General features: G+C 43.6%; 1 protein-coding gene across 1 annotated transcript in view; it reads right to left on the minus strand.

The window, feature by feature from the left end:
* The window catches only part of grm8b (glutamate receptor, metabotropic 8b), a 221,560-nt gene that overhangs the window by 137,705 nt on the left and 56,649 nt on the right, over positions 1-27,206 (minus strand). Inside the window, exon 2 of the mRNA XM_064989963.1 lies at positions 3,591-3,807. Coding sequence (XP_064846035.1) covers positions 3,591-3,807 — 217 coding nt within the window. The remainder of the gene's footprint in view (positions 1-3,590; positions 3,808-27,206) is intronic.

The following is a 27,206-nucleotide window of genomic DNA, read 5'->3' on the forward strand; positions in this document are numbered from 1 at the left end:
AGATTGTAGTTTTTATGCCATAATATAACGAGCTGGCGGCGAAAAGTTTTATTAAACAATTCAGAGACTGAAACAAATAAATTAGATGACTAACATTTAAGGAGAGCAAATCGATATACGATCCTGAAATCAGATGTAACTGTCAATAGTAAAACAAAGCTTAAAAGGATATTTGAGTGAACCCTGAATACTGAAAATGTATGGTGAATTCACTTCAGGACAGACTCCTCCTCACCACTCTATTCTGTCTGAGGATAAAGAAGAAGCAATACTAGTATTTGAAGGCATAGTAAACTAGACCCTATCTGAAACAAAAATGGACATACATTCAATAATTGATCAACATTTGCTAATGCTAAACAAGAAAGCTTCCTGTATGGATCATTTATAACACGTACTGAGCTCCCAAGACTCCATTGTCCAGCTCTACTGTATTTCTCTGCAGCATCACAGTGAGTGCAGGCCAACATGCTCTTTAACCTGGCAGTTAACACATCGAAATACTGCACTGTTTGTCCGAAAGTCTATCCAAAAGCCACAGTATGGGTATCTGTCCCTGTTTTCATGAAGATCAGGCTCCGGAGGGGCTGAGAGTGACACTGCTCCTGGGATCCTTCTCTGGTCTAGTTATTAGACTTGCTCCCCATAGACCATCAGTCAACAGGGTGGCCAGTCCTCTTCTGGTACTCTTCTCACCGTTCATACTGTATATGAATTAAACATGGAGTATTCAGACTCTTTACTCAGGACTTTGTTGAAGCACCTTTGGCAGCAATTACAGCATCAAGTCTTCTTTGGTATGACGATATAAGCTTGGCACATCTGTATTTGGGAAGTAAGATATCCCAGCAAGATATCTCCTTCAACACCAAGAACAGCAAAAGGCATCCAACCCACCGGCACCTCATCCTCATGCTGTGAATCTCAGGTCGTAAAGGTTTAATCACAGACGATACCATACACAATTAATCACATATGACACAATATACGGTTAACTACAGATGATACAATATACGATAAATCACAGATGACTTAACTTGCAGAGCTATGAATGTCATATCTCTAAATGATGCCATTTACATGTGTTGAAAGGAGAAGAACAACGTTAAAAAAACACATTCATTATAGAGAACAATATACACAGGGAGGTACTGCTGCTCTTCCCTGCTGTTCAAGAGACCGTCTCCATGCACCTCGTCATTATTAATCCACACCTTTAAAGGAAATATTGCAGCCATTTCTCATGATTACTGTTGCTTGCTTACACCATTTACATAGAGATTACATTGCTTCGGCAAGGACACCTGGCTGAGCAGGCATTACAGTGATGGTGTGCAGGGGGTTGCTGTGATGGACTGGGTCACCACACTTAGTGCATGCCAATCAAGCTAACACGCTTTGATAAATAGATGCACATCATCACTTGTTTATTCGGACTCACAATTCACTTGGAATTATTTACAGTTTTGTAGGCTCGCTCAGCATTTTACCGCCTAAGAGAAAAAGATGGGTATCACATGTAATTGAATGTAGGAAGTTAGCAGCATGTCTATTAATGGTGAATTAGCCCGCAGCATATTATCATCAATTATTTTTGGGTGCTTAGCCAGGAGTGAAATGAGATTGCTATGCTTACTTCTATTGGTGGAAGAGCTATAGGTGTCATTGTAAAGCTGGTATTGATGTTTTTCTGTTATATGGTGATGGTTTAGTTGCTAATTGGATGCTTGTTAAACTCTGTATTTATTTGGGATTAACCCAAACCCGCTCTAGGGCTGCAGCTGGAAATCTGGAACTGTTGACAGACCCAAAGGGAGACTCTCATACAGGAAAATCCCTCCAACCTATTTCAGGGCGAACAAAACACAAGATATACAATCTTAGGAAAAAGGGTTCCAAAAGGGTTCTTTGGCTGTCCCCATAGGAGAACCCTTTTTGGTTCCAGGTAGAACCCTTTTTGGATCCAGGTAGAACCCTTTTTTGGTTCCAAGTAGAACCCTCTGTAGAGGGTTCTGTATGGAACGAGCACCACTTGTTTTCCACTCTTCCATTCTGCCCTGGACTCTCCTGAATGTTCAGGGGGAGAGTAGAAGCACAGGACAGGCAGCCTGATGTGAGACCAGAGGATGTCAACTGCTACATTAAAGTCAGCATTCCACCCTGCACTATGCACTACAGAGTGGTATGTCCATTCTTCTTATTACATTTCTGCCTGCGCTGTGTAACACAGTGGTTGTCCAATCGTTCCATGTATTTTATTTATTCCAGAGCTAACGCACCTGATTCAACTTGTCAACTAGTGAATCAGGTAGTTCAGGGCTACACCAAAATCTTTAAATATCTGGGGTCCCCGAGGAGAGGTTTGAGAACCACTGGTGTAACATTACTCTGCACTCAGTATCTGTGAACTCAGCATCTGATTCTGACCCAAGAAAACAGGTGGGTGGACTCTCAAGCCAATCGATGACTCTAATTGATCCATTAAGTGCCACGGAGAGCTGAACCGCGGCCCTCAAGGATTAGGTTGGTGCTCCCCTGCTCCCATGCTAGCCAGAGATACAGCTCCTTTATAATAGGCCCAGGCTAATGCGCACACATTCTGTTAATCTCACACATACATGTTACAGCTGATTAATTTATATTCAGTAATTACAATATAATGAATGTGTGGCCTTTTGTCCACCCTGACGAAAGCTGCCATAATACTTTAATCAGAGGGCTTGGAGAGAACTGAGTTTGATTATGAAACAGACCCTAGAAAAATACATCTGTGAATTTGCTGGTGATTATGCTGAGAATCAATGACATTTCTTATCTCTATATTAATTTATCAACACAATACAAATGTTCACAGACCACTTTGAAATGTTCCACCCCCTTCCCATACCCTCTGATGCATCAATAAAATTGTGGAGCAATCAATTATTCTGGTGCGTAATGTAACCAAGTTTTAATAATTGCTAGTTGTAAATACATTTTGATTGGTGAATGGGAGAAGCCATACCCTAATGCCTCATACCCTAATGCCTAATGTCTCTCCAAGCAAAGAACAAGCAAGACTAAAAGAGAATCAGAGATGCTCTCTGTGTTTTTTGTCTTAGACTGTCCCCTGGTAGTCCATTTTGACATTCAGCGACTTGACATGTGAACCTTCAAGGTATCCCCTGCTGTTGAGACAGCAAATGCTGAGGTGCACTCAGCCAAACTAGGCAAGACAGTGTTTGAGTCAAACATTGGGGCAATGCATGCAGGCAGAGCGTAAAACGCTGACCAACAATGCACATCTCCCAAACAAGGGAACACACCTTCCTTTCAGCACAATTCAAGTTTCACAATACATTTTAGATTTTTCTCATACATCCCAAATCAAGCAATTGTTCTTAGTAGAATAAAACTGTTGCTGTATATTGGCAGGGAAAGAGACTTTTGGATTCAATTGCATTTGTTTATCCTTCAGCATAGCGTCACAAAAACAGCCCACAATTATCAGCTATATCTAGCTGGAGAAATAAAAATATTTTCATCAGCGTTTCAGTAAAAGCCTGTGAGTAGAAATGTTGTGCCAGTAAAAAGAGCCCCATCACACCTACCAGACTCTCTGGAGATCTGGACAAAAGCCTCCACGCCACTTTCGCCGTAATTCCCCTCCGAGGCCAGGGTCGACACATAGTTCCAGCCCATCGCCGTGACGATGTCCAGCATGGCCTGTGCTTGGTAGGAGTCCGGTGGCACCACACGGGAGAAGAAGTCGTAGCGTGTGTTGTCACTCAGCTCGGGTGCCGTGGATGCATAGCTGATCTGAGGGATCTATGGAGACAAGGAAACCCTAGTGTAAGCCAAGTGTTTAATGCCAAACGAGTAATTGTTCAATTCCACAACGGAAAATGCTCCCCAGACATCTACTACATGTTACACATAGGGATATTAACGAGAGGACATATCAATGTGACTTTGTCAGAACCTTTCTGAACCACCTGATTTGAAACTTTATTTCTTCATGTTTAGGAGTCTTTTATCCCAAAAGAACTTCAAAACCAGAATTCCACAATGTCCTTGCTTTGTTTCTTGTCAACTGGATACAGTGTAAATGGAGAAGAGAGAGGGAACTGTAAGGTATTAGACAGACAGACAACACACAGACAGAAAACACACAGACAGATAGGCATAGCCTGTTAGACAAGGAGAGAAGGTTGGATAATGGTCCTTTAGAGAGCGATTGAAGGCCTGATTGATTTCACTTCAGTCAAAGGCCAGGGTGTGCGGGCAGGCCTTACAGGCTTGTCTCATTGGCATTCAAAGAGAGGGGGAATGGAAGAAAGAAAGACAGGCAAAGGCCTGCCAGCAATACAAATGCCACTCACTGGCTGGCAGCTTGAGCCGATCTCAGCTCATTCACAGACAGCTACAAATTAAACCGGCTGTAAATACAAATGCATCTGGTGGGTTTGACATAATTGCAATCACCTGTGATATGCCAACGTTCTGTCAGTCCCAGGTTAACCCTTGAACATTGGGATTGACTTGATCCATTTTGTTAGATTTTTTCCCACACGCTGGGATTTCAGAGCCATACGATAACAAGAGCTAAGCGAGTACTAGAGGCAACAAGTGATTAATTATCACCATTGATTCATTTCTGCCATTAAGTGATTAAGATCTGGGTTGAAACAAAGGCCATTTTTCTTGCCTTTGGTCACTATGTGAACAAGTTTTCCAGGGGCCAAAGCGTCTGCTTGTGCTTGTCTTTATTTTCCCATTACAACTTCATTTAAAAAGCGGGAACATGGAGCTCAAGTTTACACACCCTAAAGTCAATCAATGGACTGTGGCTTCAAACTCTGCCTTTTGTATTCCATTTAGATTTATAGGGGTCACCTCAGGGTAAAGCATTTTTGCAACCTCTGAATTGTGTTATAGTGAGATAAATCATATTGACTTTTGGATATAGATCTCATCTTTCCTAACATGGAGATGTACTCTCTCTCTCTCTCTCTCTCTCTCTCACACACACACACACACACACACACACACACACACACACACACACACACACACACACACACACACACACACACACACACACACACACACACACACACACACACACACACACACACACACACACACACACAAGATATTATCATAATTCACTGCAAACTTCCATAAAGTTTAGCCACTGAATGACATGAATAATGCAAAAGGTAACTACAATAAAGGAAAACAAATAAAGAAACCAAAACAGGTTGAGATAATGTTCACTACGGTGCAATGAGCTCAGATGCTGAACTGTACTGAACAAAAATAGAAACGCAACATGCAACAAAGTCAACCATATAACTGAGTTACAGTTCATATGAGGAAATCAGTCTATTTAAATAAATATCATTAGGCCCTAATCTGCGGTTTTGACATGACGAAGCCAGGCCCAGCCAAACAGAATGAGTTTTTCCCCACAAAAGGGCTTTAATACAGACAGTGTTATTTTTGTTCAGTATATTTGCAAACACAATGGTTATGAGAATAGTTCACATTACAATAATCTCAATAAATCTTCCTAAATCAACAAAGATCATCAGAGGTACACTGACACACAGAAATATATTATTGATTGCTTTTACCAATCAAAGTACATTGCTTTTACATTTTTTTGTGTAGGTTTGGGAATGTTGATGCTTAGTTGTCTGCACTTTTGGTGGCTCTGACATGCTGACCAGACCAAATGCGCACGTTGATTTTGTCCACCCGCACCAGACGCGATCAGGACACGCAGGTTGAAATATCAAAACAAAGAACCAATTATATTAATTTGGGCAAAAAGCATTAAACATATATGGCAATTTAGCTAGCTTTCTTGCTGTTACTAGCTTATTTGTCCGGGATATAAACATTGGGTTGTTATTTTACCTGAAATGCACAAGGTCCTCTACTCCGACAACTAATCCACAGATAAAACAGTAAACCAAATTAGTTTTTAGTCATCTTTCCTCCTTCCTTCAGGCTCCTTCTTATTTTGGACTTTATATGATGGTTGGCAACCAACTTTAGGTGCATTACCACAACCAACTGGAGTGTGGACCTCAGTTCATCTTTCAATCACCCACGTGGGTATATGCTCCCAAAAACCACAGAGGACATGGCATGTGGGTATATGCTTCTAAAAACTAACGAGGAGATTGGAGAGGCCAGACATGCAGCGTGTTGAGCGTCATAAATAGAACCAATTTCTATTTTAGCGCCTGGCCACGCAGACGCACGCTGATGAGCGCAAGCAGTGTGGCTGCAATGATTGAATAAGACGTACAGTATGCAATGTGTTCGGTCTGGTCATCATGTGAGAGTCATAATGATGTCACTTGGGAAATTACAATCACAGAACACTTTATCCTCTTACATTATACAAACCACATTCTCAAAGCTGAAATGAAAGAAATGTCCATTCCGCTGGAAGCCTATGGAGAGTTTTTGGCACAAGTAGATGGGGAGAATGCCACTTTAATTAGTGGTCTAATTCAGGGATATTGTAGATCAGCATATCTTGATATCTTCATCTCAAAACCCACCAACACATTAAGCCTTCCTTTTGATTATCATCCTCCCCACAATCCTCATCATCATCCAAATAATCCCAAACATCCTCATCATCCTCACCATCCTCATCCCCACAATCCTCATCATCCTCACCATCATCATCCTCATCAGCATCATTATCATTCCCTCATCATCATTATCATCATCATCATCATCCGCATCACCGTCATATTGTAGTGTTCCTAGTATATTATCACGAGTCCCAGACCTCTGGGTTTTACAAAACGCAAACATGATTAGAGTACTTCCAGGGGTGATGTTGTGAGACTGTGAAGACCAGGGTGGTTCTGGGTCAGTGTGCGCTAAGTTTAATATGGCCGTGATTACAGAGCCAGACTAATGCATTTGGGGCTTTGGGGCACCTACCTCCAGGGGGGGCCACCTTTCTTTTGAAGAACTTCCTGCATTTCAACACATTTTGCCATGGAGCAAAAATAAAAAGTTGTTGATTTATAGCTCATCTCGTGCTATCCTCACATTTTGCTCAGAGGATGAGAGAAAATGTGTCAGTTTTAAAGCTCATTTCCTGCAATTCTACACATTTTTTCTTATGCCGTTTTCATATGCTATCCAGGGGGCCCCCAACCCAAACGTGCCCGTTCAGTAACCCGGCCCTGCGTGATTGACTCTGTAGAGCAGAAGGCTGAAGCACTTGACACTGGGCTGGATCTGTGGCGTGTATTTACAGCGCTGCTAAGAGCACCAGTGATAAATCATGCTCTAATTCTCCACTGCTACTGTGGACATCCACATGGCTCCATTATAGGGAGAGAGGAACAAGGGAGTGGGGAAGATGGAAGAAATGGCGATAGAGGGATAGAGAAATCTTTCTCAAAGGGGATGGGAGAATATGAAAAAATGAAAAAAGGTGAGAGAGACCAAGAGAGAGAGAGAGACAGAGACAGAGGCAGAGGCAGAGAGAAAGGGAGTGAGGGGATAATGAATAGAGCGAGCGATCGAGAACAGTTTTGAAATGTGACTTGAGGGCTCACCAGATGTACTCCCACGTATCGTAGCCCAAAGAAAGTGATGAGACTCATCAAGTACTTAGAAGCATCGGAGGGAGAGAATTCCTCCATCATACACATCTGCAGCACACAAACACACTCTGCTGCTTCAGCCTTACTAGGTGACCATAAGGCAGGACAACACATCACAACTGCTGTAACAGTTCTCAGTTTTACACAAACAAAATGCATGTGGTCATGAACTGTTATGATGTACTATGACAGACCTTATGTCATCTGTGTGTCAGAAATGTAAGTCCTTATCCATCCACACAACAGTATGCTGTGAGATATTGGCATGTGGCTCCTTCCACGGTGGGCCACTTTAGCAGCTAATGGAGCTGTCACACCTAGAGGGACAGTATTGGCCTGATATATGGTGGCCTGACAATAGTCATTAACCTCAACACCGACCTTTATTTAAAACAATCTAGCAAACAGCAGGCCAAGTGTCTCAATAAATGGTGTAAACAGAGACAGATGTGTGTGTATGTGCGTATCAACATATTTATAACCATTATTTTTATTTCACACAAACACACTCATGCAGGCACCCACACCCACAAACACACACACAAACAGACAAAATCCCCACTCTCCTCACCATTCATTTCCATATTGACAGTGGCTCCTCTGACCAGAGATGATAATTGATTGAGAGAAAGATTGAGGGAGAAAAGCTAATTCGACATGACAGGACAGCCAGGTCTCGTCTCTATGCCCCCCCCCCCCTGAATTTAGCTCTCCATGTAGTCTCCATGGCTACATCCCTCTTGCAGGTTGGAATTTATTGGGATGGCTCATGTACTGGAGGTAGCCCTGCAGTGTTCACGAGCTGACACAGTCACAGAGTCATAAAATCAGATTTTAAGCATTTCGCTAATGCTTAACCATAACCTTAAATTAATACCTAAAGCTCATTTCTGTTTTCATGAATTTTGACAATATAGCCAATTTGGACTTTGCAGCTGGCCCATCTAGCCGAAATTGCTCAGTGCTGCCTCCAGGGCAAGATTCATGACAATAAACGTCAACCTCCGTCCCTCTATCTCCTTCTTCTCTCTCTTGTTTTCTCCACTATCACTGTTTAATGGTTTTGGGAGGTTTTCTGACAAGCTCTCTCCGCCCAAAAAGATGCTGGCCACAGGAACATCCATGGGTGACATCATCTGATGTGACTTTATCATTCCTGCCCTCCTACAGTAGTTGACAGTGGCATCCTGGGACCAATCTGACTTCCATAATATGACAGCTTGACTGCACTGTAAGGTCACCGTTCGTCTTCGTTGTTTTGTTTTTAATGCATTTCTATGCTCACTGCTTACATATTTTTTAAGGGCACTTGTTTGTTATGTGCTTATGCACACAACTTATTCTGCACCACAACCCAAATGCTGTGAGCAACACTGAAAATATTTTAACGGAGGTACATTTAAAGGAAACATGGGAAGCACAAAGTACCTACAGAATATTGGAAGCCATACACTACAGGTAACTGCCAAAATAAAGGAAACACTTGAGTAAATGAGGGATACAAAGTATATTGAAAGCAGGTGCTTCCACACAGGTGTGGTTCCTGAGCTAATTAAGCAATTAACATCCCATCAAGCTTAGTGTTGTTTATAAAAATGCCCGTTACCGACTAGTTTGGTTACCATAGCTAGAAGAAGAGATCTCAGTGACTTTGAAAGAGGGGTTTAAAGGGTGTGTGGGTGTGTGGGTGTTTGTGTGTGTGTGTGTGTGTGTGTGTGTGTGTGTGTGTGTGTGTGTGTGTGTGTGTGTGTGACTCAGTCACCAGATCTCAACCCAATTGAACACGTATGGGAGATTCTGGAGCGGTGTCCAAGACAGCTTTTTCCACCACCTTCTACAAAACACCAAATGATGGAATTTCTCGTGGAGGAATGGTGTCACATCCCTCCAATAGATTTCCAGACACTTGTTGAGTCTATGCCAAGGCACAGTGAAGCTGTTCTGGTGGCTCGAGGTGGCTCAACACCCTTTGCCAGATACCTGTACATTTAGGCAAGACCCCAGAGTCGATGTCTGCACCCTTTCAAAATCGAATTAGCATAATAAAAATGACCTATAAAAATCGGTCTGTTCAAGCTAGGGCATATTTATTGCATGGGCTGAGTCTCAATCCATTGCATCTGACAATGTTGTCTTTCCGCATCTGCGGTGAAAGGTGGCAGAGCTACAGCGGTGTTTGTTAGACAATGAGATAATCGGTCTTCTCACAAAAACACGTCTGTATTGTCCGAACAGTTTGGCCTACACACAAACACGATGGTGTTCTCTGTTTTGCTCTACGACCCACACAAGTGTCACCGACAAGATTCTCTGGTCTGATGAAACAAAGATTGACCTGAATGCCAAGCATCACGCCTGGACAAAACCTGACACCATCCCTACTGTGAAGCATGGTAGTGGCAGCATCATTCTGTGGGGATGTTTTTCAGCGCCAGAGACTGGGAGACTAGTCAGGATCGAGGGAAAAATGAACAGATCAAAGTACTGAGAGATCCTTGATGAAAACCTACTCCAGAGCGCTTAGGACCTCAGACTGGGACAATGATTCACATTCCATCAGGACAACACCCCTTAGCACACAGCCAAGACAATGCAGGAGTAGCTTCGGGACAAGTCTCTGAATGTCCTTGAGTGGCCCAGCCAGAGCCCGGACATGATCCCGATCGAACATCTCTGAGAGCCCCTGAAAATAGCAGTGCAGTGACGCTCTCCATCCAACCTGACAGAGCTTGAGAGGATCTGCAGAGAAAAATGGGAGAAACTCCGGAAATACAGGTGTACCAAGCTTGTAGCAGCTGTAATCAAGGCTGTAATCGCTGCCAAAAGTGCTTCAACAAAGTACTGAGTAAAGGGTCTGAATACTTATATACTTACACTTAAATTTTAGATTTCACTGATGTAAATGTCAAATTTCTGGGTTTTATTTTTAATACATTTGCAAAAGTTTTGAAAAACTTTTTTCTTTGTCATTATTGGGTATTGTGTGCAGATTGATGAGGGGAAAAATATTTCATCAGTTTTATAATAATGCTGTAACATAACAAAATGTGGAAAAAATCAAGGGGTCTGAATGCTTTCCGAATGCACTGTATTTTTCCATGTAATAATCTGTTATTCAATGCTTTTCTATGGGTTAATACATTTTATCAAATCATTTTTGAAATACTGTATATTTGTATGTTACCTAAAATTCAAAGGCTCTAAGGGGTTCAAATCTCTTCACATTCTTTACTCATTTTGCTTGCACATAGAAATCTCCTGAGGTTACATACAGTTGAAGTCAGAAGTTTACATACACTTAGGTTGGAGTCATCAAACCTCGTTTTTCAACTTCTCCACAAATTTCTTGTTGACAAACTATAGTTTTGGCAAATCGGTTAGGACATCTTCTTTGTGCATTATACAAGTAATTTTTCCAACAATTGTTAATTAACAGACAGATTATTTCACGTATAATTCACTGTATCACAATTCCAGTGGGTCAGAAGTTTACATACACTAAGTTAACTGTGCCTTTAAACAGCTTGGGAAGTTACAGAAAATGATGTCAAGGCTTTAGAAGCTTCTGATTGGCTAATTTACATAATTTGAGTCAATTGGAGTTGTACCTGTGGATGTATTTCAAGGTCTACCTTCAAACTCAGTGCCTCTTTGCTTGACATCATGGTAAAATCAAAAGAAATCAGCCAAGAAATGGTAGACCTCCACAAGTCTGGTTCATCTTTGGGAGCAATTTCCAAATGCCTGAAGGTACCAAGTTCATCTGCACAAACAATAGTACGCAAGTATAAACACCATAGGACCACGGAGCCATCAAACCGCTCAGGAAGGAGACGCGTTCTGTCTCCTAGAGATGAACGCACTTTGGTGCGAAAAGTGCAAATCAATCCCAGAACAAAAGCAAAGGCCCTTGTGAAGATGCTGGAGGAAACAGGTACAAAAGTATCTATTTACACAGTAAAATTAGTCCTATATTGAGTCAGGCCTACAAACCTGACTCAGTCACACTAGCTCTGTCAGGAGGAATGGGCCAATATTCACCCAATTTATTGTGGGAAGCTTGTGGAAGGCTACCCGAAACGTTTGACCCAAGTTAAACAATTTATAGGCAATGCTACCAAATACCAATTGAGAGTATGTAAACTTCTGACCCACTGAGAATGTGATGAAAGAAATAAAAGCTGAAATAAATCATTCTCTCTACTATTATTCTGACATTTCACATCTTAAAATAAAGTGATGATCCTACTTGACCTAAGACAGCAAATTTTTACGATGATTAAATGTCAGGAATTGTGAAAAACTGAGATTAAATGTATTTTGCTAAGCTGTATGTAAACTTCTGACTTCAACTGTATTATCAAGGTAAGCTGTCCCCAATGTGAACTGGTTCTACCCTCCGGTAATCCACTACTCTGTTTTTCTGCTTTATTCCAACTGATATGTCTGATGTTGACAGTATTTCAGACGCATGTTGACTATATGACTTAAAAACCAGGATTACCTTCTGTAAGAAACCATTTAATTTTCTATTTTCTAATGAAGAAATATATGCACTCTAACCTACACTTGAGTGTACAAAATATTAGGAATACATGCTCTTTTCATGACCGACTGACCAGGTGAATCCAGGTGAAAGCTATGATCCCTTCTTGATGTCACCTGTTAAATCCACTTCATTCAGTGTAGATGAAGGGGAGGAGACACGTTAGAGAGCGATTTTTAAGCCTTGAGACAACTGAGACATGGATTGTGTATGTGTGCAATTCAGTGGGTGAATAGGCAAGAAAAAAGTGTCTTTGAAATGGGAATGGTAGTAGGCCCCAGGCGCACCAGTTTGAGTGTGTCAAGAACTGAAATGCTGTTGGACTTTTCACTCTCAACAGTTTCTCATGTGTATCAAGAAAGGTCCTTCACCCAAAGGACATCTAGCCAACTTGAAACAATTGTGGGAAACATTGCAGTCAACATGACTGCAGCATCTCTGTGGAACGCTTATTAGGAAGGTGTTTGTAATGTTTTGTACACTCAGTGTATATTTTTTAAACTACTAATCGGACAGACAAGAGAGCAAATTATGTCCGGGGAGGGTCGGGGGTTCAACCCCCTGAATGAGAAATTAGCCCCATTAAACGCAACAAAAGTCAATCTATTGGGGAGGCACTAAATAATGCTAATTTCACTATTCTTAAAATGCTGTTATTAACTGCCACATTGCTAAATATGAAAAGAATAGCGTATTCCAAAACAAACACCCCCACCTCTCTGTCATGGTTTAAACCATGTATTTCCATGTGGCTGCACTTTCCATATTTCAGCCCCTTTTCAGGTGTCCCAACTTTACGTTTTACATTTTTTTTTAATATTTGTCAGCAAACATCAATTAATTCAGGCTACAAGAGTGTAAGTCTAATGACAATCACCAAATCTCATGACAGTTTTTGATGTTTTGTAACAGATCTTTTCATTCATCAAATGGCGGGTTCACAGTGTATTGTTTGGATTTTTGCATTTTTCCTATTTTGTTGCATTACAATCTGTAATTTAAATGGATTTTTATTTGGATTTCATGTAATGGACATACACAAAATAGTCCAAATTGGTGGTGAAGTGAAATGAAAAAAATAACTTAAAATAAAAAATGGAAAAGTGATGCGTGCATGTGTTTTCACCCCCTTTGCTATGAAGCCCCCAAATAAGATCTGGTGCAACCAATTATCTTCAGAAGTCACATAATAAGTTAAATAAAGTCCACTTGTGTGCAATCTAAGTACTGAATGTCTGTTCTCCAATTATGTCTTTCAATTGTGTTCAGGAATGCTTTAGTAAAGGTAGAGAAGAACCGAATGTCATACAGATGTAGGATCTTAAGCCTGTTTGCTACCGCAAGAAAATAATCCTGCAGCAACAGGAAATGTGAATTATTATGTGGATTCTAATTCATGGACATTTTTGTAGGGTTGATACATTTTTCTTAAGGGAAAACGGAGTCTGAAATTTCAGAGTGCAAATTACAAACTTCAGAAGCCTTTTTAAAACTCAAATACACAACACATTTTATAGGTCCTGAACAGTCATTCTGAAAAGTACTTTTTTACATGGCTAACTACCAGGAAGTTTGAAAAGACAGGCTGAGTGGGCGGGGTTTCACGCCCTGACCTTAGAGACATAAAAAGGCTCTCTATTTGGTTTGGTCAGCGTGTGATTTGCGTGGGCATTCTATGTGTTGTATTTCTTTGTTTTTGGCCGCGTGTGGTTCCCAATCAGAGGAAGCTGTCTATCGTTGTCTCTGATTGGGAATCATACTTGGGTAGCCTTTTTTCCCACCTATGTTATGGGATATTGTCCTTGTATTGTTGCTGTTGAGCCCTACAAGGCTGTATGTTTAATTGGTTCTCTTTCTTGTTTTTCTGGTTATCATTAAGGAGTATGATTAATCTACCCCAAGCTGCATCTTGGTCGAATTCCACCACCAACGACGATCATCGTCGTCGTCCTGTTCCATTTGCAGAAAAGGATCCCCAAAGAATGATGTTTCCACCTCCATGCTTCACAGTTGGGATGGTGTTCTTGGGGTTGTACTCATCCTTCTTCCTCCAAACACGGCGAGTGGAGTTTAGACCAAAAAGCTCTTTTTGTCTCATCAGATCACATGACCTTCTCCCATTCCTCCTCTGGATCATCCAGATGGTCATTGGCAAACTTCAGACGGGCCTGGACATGCGCTGGCTTGAGCAGGGGGACCTTGCGTGCGTAGTGTGTAACTAATGGTTTTCTTTGAGACTGTGGTCCCAGCTCTCTTCAGGTCATTGACCAGGTCCTGCTGTGTAGTTCTTGGCTGATCCCTCACCTTCCTCATGATCATTGATGCCCCATGAGGTGAGATCTTGCATGGAGCCCCAGACCGAGGATGATTGACCGTCATCTTGATCTTCTTCCATTTTCTAATAATTGTGCCAACAGTTGTTGCCTTCTCACCAAGCTGCTTGCCTATTGTCCTGTAGCCCATCCCAGCCTTGTGCAGGTCTACAATTGTATCCCTGATGTCCTTACACAGCTCTCTGGTCTTGGCCATTGTGGAGAGGTGGGAGTCTGTTTGATTGAGTTTGTGAACATGTGTCTTTTATACAGGTATACAGGTAACGAGTTCAAACAGGTGCAGTTAATACAGGTAATGAGTGGAGAACAGGAGGGATTCTTAAAGAAAAACTAACAGGTCTGTGAGAGCCGGAATTCTTACTGGTTGGTAGGTGATCAAATACTTATGTCATGCAATAAAATGCTAATTAGTTACTTAAAAATCATACAATGTGATTTTCTCGATTTTTGTTTTAGATTCCGTCTCTCACAGTTGAATTGTCCCTATGATAAAAATTACAAACCTCTAGATACTTTGTAAGTAGGAAAACCTGCAAAATCGGCAGTGTATCAAATACTTGTTCTCCCCACTGTAATCCTCGCCCCTCTGCAAACACACCTTCACCGATGTTGGTTACGAGGCAGTACTTATTTAAATTAGGTAAGAGAATATCATGTTACCGTTGGTGTTTTAAAATGAGAGTTAAGGGGATGTCACCTTGTCCCCTTAATCATGCCATGTGATTGACATGTGGGAGGGGAAGCAACAGTCATTTTCCATACTATTCTTACCATACTTTGATCTGGTTTCCTTCAAATATCATCCAATTTAATGAAAAACAGGATTTTGACTGTTCATGACCTATAAATGTGCTGCATTAAAGGAAGATTCTCCTGCAACATGACGATCAGATTAAGATCCTACATCTGTAACATAGCCTTTTCAAGTAGAACCAAAAGCTTCCTTTTTCCTACAGGTTAAATAAACAATATTACACATGGGCATAACATAAGTTTCATCAAATCAAATGTTTTTAGTCACATGCTTCGTAAACAACAGGTGCAGACTAACAGTGAAATGCTGACTTACAGGGCTTTCCCAGAGATGAAAAAAGAGAAATAATAGAAAAATAATAACACAAGGAATAAACACAATGAGTAACAATAACTTGGCTATATACATGGGGTACCAGTGCTGAGTCGATGTATAGGGGTATGGGGTAATTGCAGTAGGATATGTACATAGAGGTAGGTATAAAGTCACTAGGCAACAGGATAGATAATAAATATTAGCAATAGCGAATGTGATGAGTCAAAACAGCAGTGGTCTAAAGTACTGAACAAAAATTACTTTTAGTGTACTACTTGAGTAGTTTTTTTGTGGTATCTGTACTTTCCTTTACTATTTATAATTTTGACAACTTTTACTCCACTACATTCCTAAAGACAATAATGTACTTTTCCCACCATACATTTTCCCTGACAACTAAAAGTACATGTTGAATGCTTAGCAGGACAGGGAAATGGTCCAATTCCTGCACTTATCAAGAGAACATCCCAGGTCATCCTTACTGCCTCTGATCTGGCAGACTTACTAAACACAAAATGCTTCCTTTATAAATTATGTCTGAGTGTTGGAGTGTGCCCCTGGCTATCCGTAAATAAAAAATACATGAAAATCTGGTTTGCTTAATATAAGGAATTTGAAATGATTTATACCTTTACTTTTGATACTGAAGTATATTTACAACCAAATGCTTTTAGACTTTAACTCAAGTAATATTTTACTGGGTGACTTGCACTTTTACTTGAGTCATTTTCTATTTAGGTATCTTTACTTTTACTCAAGTATGACAACCGGATACTATTGGGTACACTGCAAAAGAGTTAGCGCAAAAAGGGTCGATGCAAATATCAACTCTCTCACTAACTATTTATCAGTCTTATGGCTTGGGGGTAGATGCTGTTCAGGGTCCTGTTGGTTCCAGACTTGGTGCATCGGTACCACTTGCCATATTTCTGTCTAGCTTGAGCTCACCTTTGTCTTATATTGGAACTCATTCCCATTATTCTGGTGTTATTGGAAACACTGAAAGTGAAATGGGTTCCCTAATACTCTGTCATTGCTCTCTTCTGAGCACCTGCCAGGTGATTTTGAAACCCTTGTCCAAGTCCAGGGAACAGTGTGTTGTTACCACCCCATTGGTTTTGCAGCAGAGCCAGGTGGGAGTAGTGCGTGTCTGGCTTGTTTATTCACAACAGGTGCTTCCAAACTTCCACCTGGGTGGCCATATTGGAGTCACCATCATAAATAAGCTAGGTCTGCTCAGTCAGTAGCCAGGATAAAAACCTGGTAAACAAACACAAGCGATGGATGCCTTTCTCAGAACAAGTACACAGATTGTCATTGTGGTTGGGATGTCAACATGCTGTCTGTCATCTGAATGATCTGTAGTCAGCAGTAAGTTCTGATTGGATACATCCTGGGGCCACCGATATGTAAAATGTATGCAGACATGACTAACTCGCTGTAACGGTTTTCTGTAGGCGAAGGAGAGTCGGACCAAAATGAAGCGTGTAGATTACGATCCATGTTTAATGAAAAATAACGTAAAACACAAATCAATACAAATACTACAAAACAAAAAGAACGTAACAAAAACCGAAAAGCCTATACTAGTGTTAACTAACAAAGAGACAGGAACAAGGACACTAAGGACAATCACCCACGAAACACACAAAGAATATGGCTGCCTAAATATGGTTCCCAATCAGAGACAACGAAAATCACCTGACTCTGTCAGGACCCGGTTTCGAACCTGGGTCTCCGGAGTGAGAAACAGTCACTTAACCAACTGAGCCACGAATAGACAGCAGAACCCAGAAGATGAGGCAGAGACAGCAGTACTTAAGATGGTGTATTTAATAAAGAAAAAATCCTAAAATACAAAAATGGCAAATCCAAAAGGTGGTAGGTAAAACACAAAAGAACTCAAAAGAAACTCACCAAAAATAAACAAAAACAAAAAACAGAATACCACAAGAACGTCACCCGGAATCGACAAGAGCACACAGAACACTAGGGCAGGGTGCTAACATACAAACACAGAGCACAGAACTGAGGGAAACAAAGGGTTTAAATACAATCAGGGGAAACGAGACACAGGTGCAAACAATAATGGGGATCAAGGGAAAAACACAGGGACAAAAAGCACAATGGGGACATCTACTGACAAAAACCCGGAACAACCCTGGCCAAATCCTGACAGAATCCCCCCTAGGAACGGCTCCTGACGTTCCTACCAGCTCTCTCAGGGTGGAGGACCCTGAACTGACGAATGAGGTCAGGGTCCAGGATGTCTTTGGCAGGAACCCAGGAGCGCTCCTCAGGACCGTAGCCTTCCCAGTCCACCAGATACTGCCAGGACCGCTGCACCCGGCGGGAATCCAGTATCCGGTGGACGGTATAAGCCGGCTGGCCTCCAATGACACGAGGCGGAGGGGGAGGTCTGTCTGCCGGGACAAGGGGAGAAAAAACAACAGGTTTTAACAATGACACATGAAATGTGGGATTAATCTTAAGGGATCTGGGTAAGTGTAGGCGATAAGAAACTGGGTTAACTCTCCTGGCAACCTTGAAGGGACCGATGTATTTTTGGGACAGCTTGCGAGACTCCACCCGTAGAGGTAAGTCTCTTGTGGAAAGCCAGACTCTCTGGCCGGGGCGCAGGGTAGGCCCGGGACGGCGACGTCTATTGGCTTGTTGTTGATACCTCTGTGAGGAACGCATCAGATTAAGACGGGTCTTCCTCCACATAAGCCGACAGCGTCTGACGAACCTCAAGGCTGAAGGCACTCTGACTTCTGCCTCCTGGTCCGGGAACAATGGAGGAGCATAGCCAAACTGACACTCGTGCGGGGACATACCAGTGGAGGAGGAGCGCAAGGTGTTGTGCGCGTATTCGGCCCAAACAATAAAGGATGACCATGTGGACGGGTTGTCACGAGTCATACATCGGAGGGTGGTTTCCAGCTCTTGATTCATCCTCTCTGTTTGGCCGTTGGACTCCGGATGATACCCTGAAGATAGACTGGCAGAAGCCCCCATGAGTTGGCAGAAGGCCTTCCAAAACCTTGAGGCGAACTGGGGACCTCTGTCAGAAACCACATCTTGAGGAATGCCGAAGACTCGGAACACATGATTAATTACCAACTCAGCCGTTTCCTTGGCAGAAGGTAACTTAGTCAGAGGGACGAACCTGGCCGCCTTTGAAAACCTGTCGATTATGACTAGGATAGTAGTATTGCCATGGGATGGAGGAAGTCCAGTAATAAAGTCCAATGAGATATGGGACCAGGGTCTGTGGGGAACAGGTAAAGGATGAAGGAGTCCTTGAGGGCGGAGGTGAGAAGATTTGCCCTGGCAGCACACGGGGCAGGCATTGACGAAAGTGGCAACGTCTTCTCTTATGGTAGGCCACCAGAACTTACGCTGGATGAACTCCAAGGTGCGACCTACGCCCGGATGACAGGTGAGGCGAGAGGAGTGCCCCCACAGAAGGACCTGAGTCCTCACTGCCTTGGGGACAAACAACCGATTGGCAGGGCCTCCTTTAGGGTCCGGTTCGCTAGCTTGAGCACGTCTCACGGTATCCTCAACTTGCCACGAGATCGGAGCCACAATCTTAGCAGCAGGAAGGACAGGCATGTCCGTGTCATCTCGAATGGTAGGAGCGTAGACTCGGGACAGGGCATCCGGTTTGAGATTCTTCGACCCGGGCCGATAGGTGAGGATAAACTGGAATCGATTGAAGAAAAGAGACCATCTAGCTTGTCTAGAGTTCAATCGCTTCGCCTGCTGGATATACTCCAGATTTTTGTGGTCCGTAAGCACTTGAAACGGGTGAGAAGCCCCCTCGAGCCAGTGTCTCCATTCCTTCAATGCCATCTTAACCGCTAGGAGTTCACGATCCCCCACATCGTAGTTCCTCTCAGTCGGAGTAAGCCGGTGTGAGAAGAAAGCGCACGGATGAAGCTTCTTGTCTTCACCCTCTGAGACAGGACAGCTCCAACACCAACCTCTGATGCGTCTACCTCCACCACAAATGGTTCATCCGTAGTCGGTAGTATCAGGATGGGAGCAGAGAGGATGCGCTGCTTGAGTCCTTGGAAGGCCGTCTCAGCTTCTCTTCCACAAAAAAAAACCTTGCATTGCCACCTTTGGTTAAAGCTGAGAGAGGAGCTGCCACCAAACTGAAGTTCTTGATGAACTTGCGGTAAAAGTTTGTGAAGCCCAGGAAACGCTGAACATCCTTAACGGATTTGGGGGTGGGCCAATCCGCTACTGCCCCTACCTTCCTAGGGTCCATTTGGATTCGACCGGGTTCCACTACAAATCCCAGGAATTGTACTCGGGATGAATGGAATTCACATTTTTCCGGCTTAACGTACAGATGGCTGTCCAGGAGGCGTTTAAGTACTTGTCTGACATGCTTAGTGTGTTCTTGAAGGGAGCTCGAAAAGATGAGGATGTCATCCAAGTAAACGAACACAAATATGTTAAGCATATCCCTAAGCACATCGTTTATGAGCGCTTGGAACACCGCTGGGGCGTTGGTCAGGCCGAAGGGCATCACCAAGTATTCATAGTGACCAGTAGGCGTGTTGAAAGCGGTCTTCCACTCGTCACCAGGTCTGATCCGCACAAGATGGTATGCGTTCCGCAGGTCAAGCTTAGTGAAAACAACTGCTTCCTGGAGCAGCTCGAAGGCTGTGGCCATAAGGGGTAGCGGGTAACGGTTACGGACGGTTATGTCATTGAGTCCCCGGTAGTCGATGCAAGGACGTAACCCACCATCTTTCTTGGCCACAAAGAAAAACCCTGCTCCCGCCGGGGAGGTTGATGGACGCATGAGGCCTGCTTCCAGAGAGTCCTTGATGTAGGTATCCATAGCAGCTCGTTCGGGTGGAGATAGGGAAAAGATCCGACCCCTGGGGGGCAAGTGCCCGGAAACAGGTCGATGGGGCAATCGTAAGATCTATGGGGTGGTAGCATGGTGGCCCTCTGTTTGCTAAACACCAGTTTGAGGTCATGGTAACACTCGGGAACTCGGGTCAGGTCGATGGATTCTAAAGACTCGGGAGTAGAACTCGGGGAATTCTGGAAAATACAAGTAGCTTGGCACGTAGGACCCCACTGCTTGATAGTGCCCACAGACCAGTCGATGTGAGGGTTATGGCTGTGAAGCCAGAGGTATCCAAGGACGAGAGGGAACTCGGAACAGGAGATCAAATGAAAGTTCATCAATTCCTGGTGTTGTGAAACTGAAAGTCTCAAGGAGGTAGTGACATGAGTGACAAGTCCAGATCCCAAAGGGCTTCCATCCAATGTAGTAACCCTCATGGGGTCACTTAGAAGTTCAGAGGGAACGCCATTCTCCTTCGCCCAGACACCATCCATGAAGTTACCTGCGGCTCCAGAGTCTACCAAGGCTTGAAGGTGAAGCTTGTGGTTGTCCCAGGAGAGGGTGACTGGAATGAGCAGACGGGAGTTAGACGGATGGGAGGAGGTTATGTTTCCCGTTACAGTTCCCCCCGGTCTGTACGGGACAGAGCGTTTCCCTGGAGCCCGGGACACGTGGAACGGAAATGGCCCGGTTTGCCGCAATATAGACAGCGTCGCTCCCTCATCCGGCGGTCTCTCTCAGCCTGGGAGATGCGTCCAATCTGCATGGGTTCCGGTGGAGCCAGTGATGATAAAGGTGGGGACTCGGAGTTGGGACTGATAGGAGCTAGAGGTCTACGGTTGAGTTCTCTCTCTCTCAGACGCTGGTCAATGCGTGAGGCCAACTTGATCAGGGACTCGAGATTGTCCGGTGGTTCCCGAGTGGCCAGTTCATCTTGGATAGTGTCGGAAAGGCCTTTCAGAAAGCACACCGTGAGCGCCTCGTTGTTCCAGCCACTCGCTGCTGCCACCGTGCGGAACTGGATGGCATAGTCCGTCACGCTGCGCCAACCTTGATGGAGAGTCAGGAGCTGTTTGGCTGAGTCAGAACCACTGCTTGGGCCTTGAAACACTCGTTTGAATTCCTCAGCAAAGGCAGAGTAGCTGGCACAGCAGGAACTATGGGCATCCCACACAGCAGTAGCCCAGGCCAGGGCTTTTTCCGACAGCAGGGTGATGATATATGCGATCTTAGACCGGTCGGTGGGAAACGACGAGGGTTGCAGCTCAAAGGAGAGAGAACATTGAGTGAGAAACCCTTTACAAGCACTTGGATCACCTGAGAAACGTTGGGGAGGTGGAAGACGAGGTTCAGCCAGGGGGTTAACTGCCATGGGTACGTGAACTTGAGGTACTGGGACGGGAACTGTTGCCGGGGTAAGTCGATCAGATATTTGCTTAATGGAAGTCAGCATCTCCGACAGAAGATGAGAATGTCTAGCCATTAAGGCCTCTTGCTGAACCAGGGCGGCTTCGTGGCGTTGGACAGTCTCCTGGTGGTGGGACAGCGTGGCAAAAAGGTCCTGGGAACTGGCTGCCTCTGGGTTCATTTTTGGCTCTGTGTTTCTGTCAGGACCCGGTTTCGAACCTGGGTCTCCGGAGTGAGAAACAGTCACTTAACCAACTGAGCCACGAATAGACAGCAGAACCCAGAAGATGAGGCAGACACAGCAGTACTTAAGATGGTGTATTTAATAAAGAAAAAATCCTAAAATACAAAAATGGCAAATCCAAAAGGTGGTAGGTAAAACACAAAAGAACTCAAAAGAAACTCACCAAAAATAAACAAAAACAAAAAACAGAATACCACAAGAACGTCACCCGGAATCGACAAGAGCACACAGAACACTAGGGCAGGGTGCTAACATACAAACACAGAGCACAGAACTGAGGGAAACAAAGGGTTTAAATACAATCAGGGGAAACGAGACACAGGTGCAAACAATAATGGGGATCAAGGGAAAAACACAGGGACAAAAAGCACAATGGGGACATCTACTGACAAAAACCCGGAACAACCCTGGCCAAATCCTGACAGACTCTGATTGAGAACCGCCTCAGGCAGCCAATGACTATGCTATACACCCCACACAACCCCAAGACGAAACACACCACAAATAAACCCATCTCACACCCTGGCCTGACCCAATAAATGAAGATAAACATAATAAATATAGACCAGGGCGTGACACTCGCCTTGGAAAGCATCTGCTAAATGGCATATCATTATACACTGAACAAAACTATAAACGTAACATGTAAAGTTGCTCCCTTGTAATGTACTATTCTATCCTGCATATTCTATCCCCATACTGTTCATAATGTCTATACATCCCATATACACAGTGTATATACTGTATATTTATACTCTGAACTCCGACATTGCTCGTCCTAGTATTTCTATATCCCATTCTTTTACTTTTAGATTTGTGTTTATTGTTGCGTATTGTTAGTGTAACAAGTGCGCTGAGAGTCAGGAAGCAAGTTCAGGGAGTGAGTGTTTTAATAAATAAAATAAACAATGAATATGAAACAGAGTCAATAACACCTGAGGAAAGAACCAAGGGGAGTGACAGACATAGGGAAGATAATCAAGGAGGTGATGGAATCCAGGTGAGTGTCATGAGGCACAGGTGCGCGAGACGATGTTGACAGGTGTGCGGGATAATCAGCAGCCTGATGACCTAGATGCCGGTGAGGGAGGGAGTATACGTGACAGTTAGATATTATTGCACTGTTGGAGCATGGAACACAAGAATTTTGCTACACATCTGCTAAATAGGTGATTGGGACCAATAAAATTTCATTTTATTTTATTTGACAATAGCCACAAACACACATCAAAATCCACAAAGAAATGGATAGTTGGCTACAAAATCAACATTTTGTAATGGACATTTTCATTCCTCGGTCATGAAACCAATTATAAACCTGTGGTTTGAATTGAAGAAGGCAGTCCACAAGCGCAGATTAAAGGTATCAAGGATCTGGAAGGATTCTGTTTGGAGGAATGGTCTAAGATGCCTCCCAATGTGTTCTCCAACGTTCTCAGTGACGTTATTCTCGCAAGGTGAGGTATTGAAAGTTATTGAAGACATTTTGGCCGCTACCTTTTTGAGATATATACTTTTTTTGAGTGTACAATATAGCTCAGTATTTGAAATATGTATTTTATACAGTCATTTGTACTCATCTTTATCAAGGATGTCAATAATTTTTGACCCCACTGTAAATCAATGATTAATTAGCCTGTGTTCTGAATTGGACACAGTGACAGATTGTTTTTCTCTGCAATGTCTTGGCAGGGGCAAAGAAAGTGTTGCATGTTGTTGTAATTTGTGACTATTAGTGACTTTTAATGACTATTAGTGTCACGCCCTGACCTTAGAGAGCCTTGTTTATTCTCAATTTGGTTAGGTCAGGGTGTGATTTGGGCGAATCTGTTTCTATTTCTTTGTTGGCCTAGTATGGTTCCCAATCAGAGGCAGCCTAAAAACATTTTGGTGGGGGACACGGGGTGGAGAGCGGAGCAAAGGTGGGAACAAGAACCAACTCCCTGTAATTATGATGAGGAGTTGGTCACAGTTCAGATACCATGTTTCCGTTTCTGCGCACCGTGCCTCCAGTGCGCACCCTTAGCCCAGTGGTTTCTGTGCCTGATTTCCGTACTTGCCGTGCTAAGGTGAGCATCTGTCCAGGACAGATTGTGCCGGCTCAGCGGTCCTGCTCTCCAGTGCGTCTCCTCGGCCCAGGATATCCTGCGCCAGCTCTTCACACTTACCGAGCTAAAGTGGGTATCCAGCCAGGATGCGTTGTGCCAGCTCCGCGCACCCGGCCTCTAGTTTTCTCTCCAGCCCGGTGCGTCCTGTGCCATTTCCACGTACTCGGCTTCCAGTGATGATCCATTTGCCCGAAGCCTCCAGTGATGATCCATGGCCCGAAGCCTCCAGTGAGGATCCATGGCATGAAGCCTCCAGGGATGATCCATGGCCCGAAGCCTCCAGTGATGATCCATGGCCCGAAGCCTCCAGTGATGATCCATGGCCCGAAGCCTCCAGTGATGATCCATGGCTCGAAGCCTCCAGTGACGGTCCCTGGTCCGGAGCCTGCAGCGACGGTCCCCGGTCCGGAGCCTGCAGTGACGGTCCCCGGTCCGGAGCTTCCAGAGATGGTTCCCAATCCGGAGTCTGCGACGATGATCTACGGTCCGGAGTCCGCGACAACGATCTACGGTCCGGAGTCCCCGGCAACAATCCCTGCACCAGAGGTGCCACCAAAATGGGGGGAGCCTCAAGCGGCGCGGGGTCTACCGTAGCCTCCACCGAGATGAGATGGGGGGGGGTGTACTGTCACGCCCTGACCTTAGAGAGCCTTGTTTATTCTCTATTTGGTTTGGTCAGAGTGTGTCTTGGGTGGGCAAATCTATGTTTCTATTTCTTTGTTGGTCTAGTATGGTTCCCAATCAGAGGCAGCTGTTTATAGTTGTCTCTGATTGGGGATAATACTTAGGCAGCCCTTTTCCCACCTTAGATTGTGGGATCTTGTTGTGTGTAATTGCTTTCTGCACTGCATGTAGAGTTACGTTCATGTTCTGTTTCTTTATTGACACTGCATTTATCCAGGACGTCCTATATAACTGCATCTAAAGCAAATGCAGTAACCCACTTGCTGGAGACATTTCTGTCCTCTTTCAGTTAGTCTGTATGTACAGTATTACCCCAAAGATACTGTTTTTTATTTTATTTTCATTTATTTTACCCCCCTTTTTCTCCCCAATTTCATGGTGTCCAATTGTTAGTAATTACTATCTTGTCTCATCGCTACAACTCCCGTATGGGCTCGGGAGAGACGAAGGTCGAAAGCCATGTGTCTTTATCTTTGATATCCATTGATATCTACACATCTGTAATTTATTTAGTCATTCCAAAGGTTTATCACCTACATATAATCTTTATTGTCAGGGAATTAGTTCCACAACAGTATTGCCATCACATTTAACAATGTTATCTATTGAAACTGTCCATCCCCATTACAACATTAATTTACCACTTCACTGATACAGTGAACACCTGTAACGCAGTGAATCGCAGTCAGATTCATCTAGCTGTTTTCAGGGCTGCCGGGGTATCTGAATCTCCCCCAAGCATAAACCTCACCTGCCTACCTCACGGCTTTACAAGACCTCCTGAAAAACCTCCTACACAAGGCTGGATTCAAAGACCGAGCTTCTGCTAATTGAACCCTGCCAGTACGAAAAATATGGAAATATATGCACTCACTACTGTAAGTCGCACTGGATAAGACCATCTGCTAAATGACTCAAATGTAATGTAAATGTAAACAAGGCAACAGTAAACATGTCGTCCCCCACGAATGATGGAGCCCCCCCCCTCCCCGGGGCCAATTGAGATCGTCTTGGGTGAGTTCCTTGGGCCAATCAGTGTAATTTTGCAAATGTCAAATCTCTAATGGCAAGACGCATCATACATACATACAAATTTCGTCAAAATGGTCCCAGTGCAGTCTGATATACCGCGTGTGACTTACGTATAAACGTATAAACGAACAGATGCAGACAGACCTGCAGTCCCCTCCCCGATTTCATTGAGGGGGGCAATGAACCCTAAGTTGTTGTGTCTTTATAGTACTTGGCCAAAAGCATAAACAACATGTGGCAGTCATAACAATCAATGTCACTTAGGGGAAATTATCCTTAACCGGCAACTCGTTTCCAACATACTAAATAACACCCAGGAGTAGTGGCAGTGTTCGCTCACGCAAAAAGTGATGTCAGTGTTGTCTGCTGATAAGCCAACTTCATTTCATATTTTTAGCTCGCAGGTGGTGTATGCCCCTGCACAGGATAGCAACCCAGCTGGCATTCTGTCATCATGTTTCACACTCTGTGACTGAGAAAACAATTCATGCATGTGCAGGTGAAATGCAAATATTAGTGATGTAATCAGGGTAAGCTTTAACGCTACAGTACACTTTATGTCACTGAACATACAGTATGAATGGCAATGACACAAGCACAGAGGGACATTGGCTATTCTGTTCAGTGGTTACTTCCTCCAAGGGTCATTTCACAGCACATTCAACTGGAATTAATAAGGGCATCAATAATATCTATCCTTTACTCATGGCCTGGATGGCAGCTATGATCTCAGTCTGCCTTTTTTAGTTCATCCTTTACGGAATTTTCTTCATGAATTGACAAAGGTTCTCCGTTCATACTCTCTAGGGTTGAATGTCAGGAACCGGCTTACCAAGATTAACCAGGACCCTCCCCCACCCCAAACCCACTCCCTTCTCCCAGGATAAATAACTGCGAGAAATGGGTAAATTATAATAAAGTATTTATATGAACAGTGTGACGTGAAATGGAACTGTTAAATTATATGCAATGTCTAAATCTGTCTTCTCTGGCCTGCTCCGCTGTCTGCATGATCAATAGTCAATGCTCAGTGTGTGTGTGCGCATTGTTGTAGCCTACCGTATTTACTTACACAAAGTCACCATAATTGAAATAGCACGCATTGTTTATGCTAAAACTCTACACCTGACATTGAAATGCAGTTAATATGGTAATAAAATGAGTTGCAACTTTTGAGCTACCGGTATGCCTACCTGCTTTTAATTTGTTCCCTTAATCAAAATCAATCCCAGCAAGTGGATCTGGGCAGATCCTGGCTGAGAATCGGGGAACTTGGCTG

This window comes from Oncorhynchus masou, chromosome 15 (genome assembly GCF_036934945.1).
Source record: "Oncorhynchus masou masou isolate Uvic2021 chromosome 15, UVic_Omas_1.1, whole genome shotgun sequence".
Lineage (NCBI taxonomy): Eukaryota > Metazoa > Chordata > Actinopteri > Salmoniformes > Salmonidae > Oncorhynchus > Oncorhynchus masou.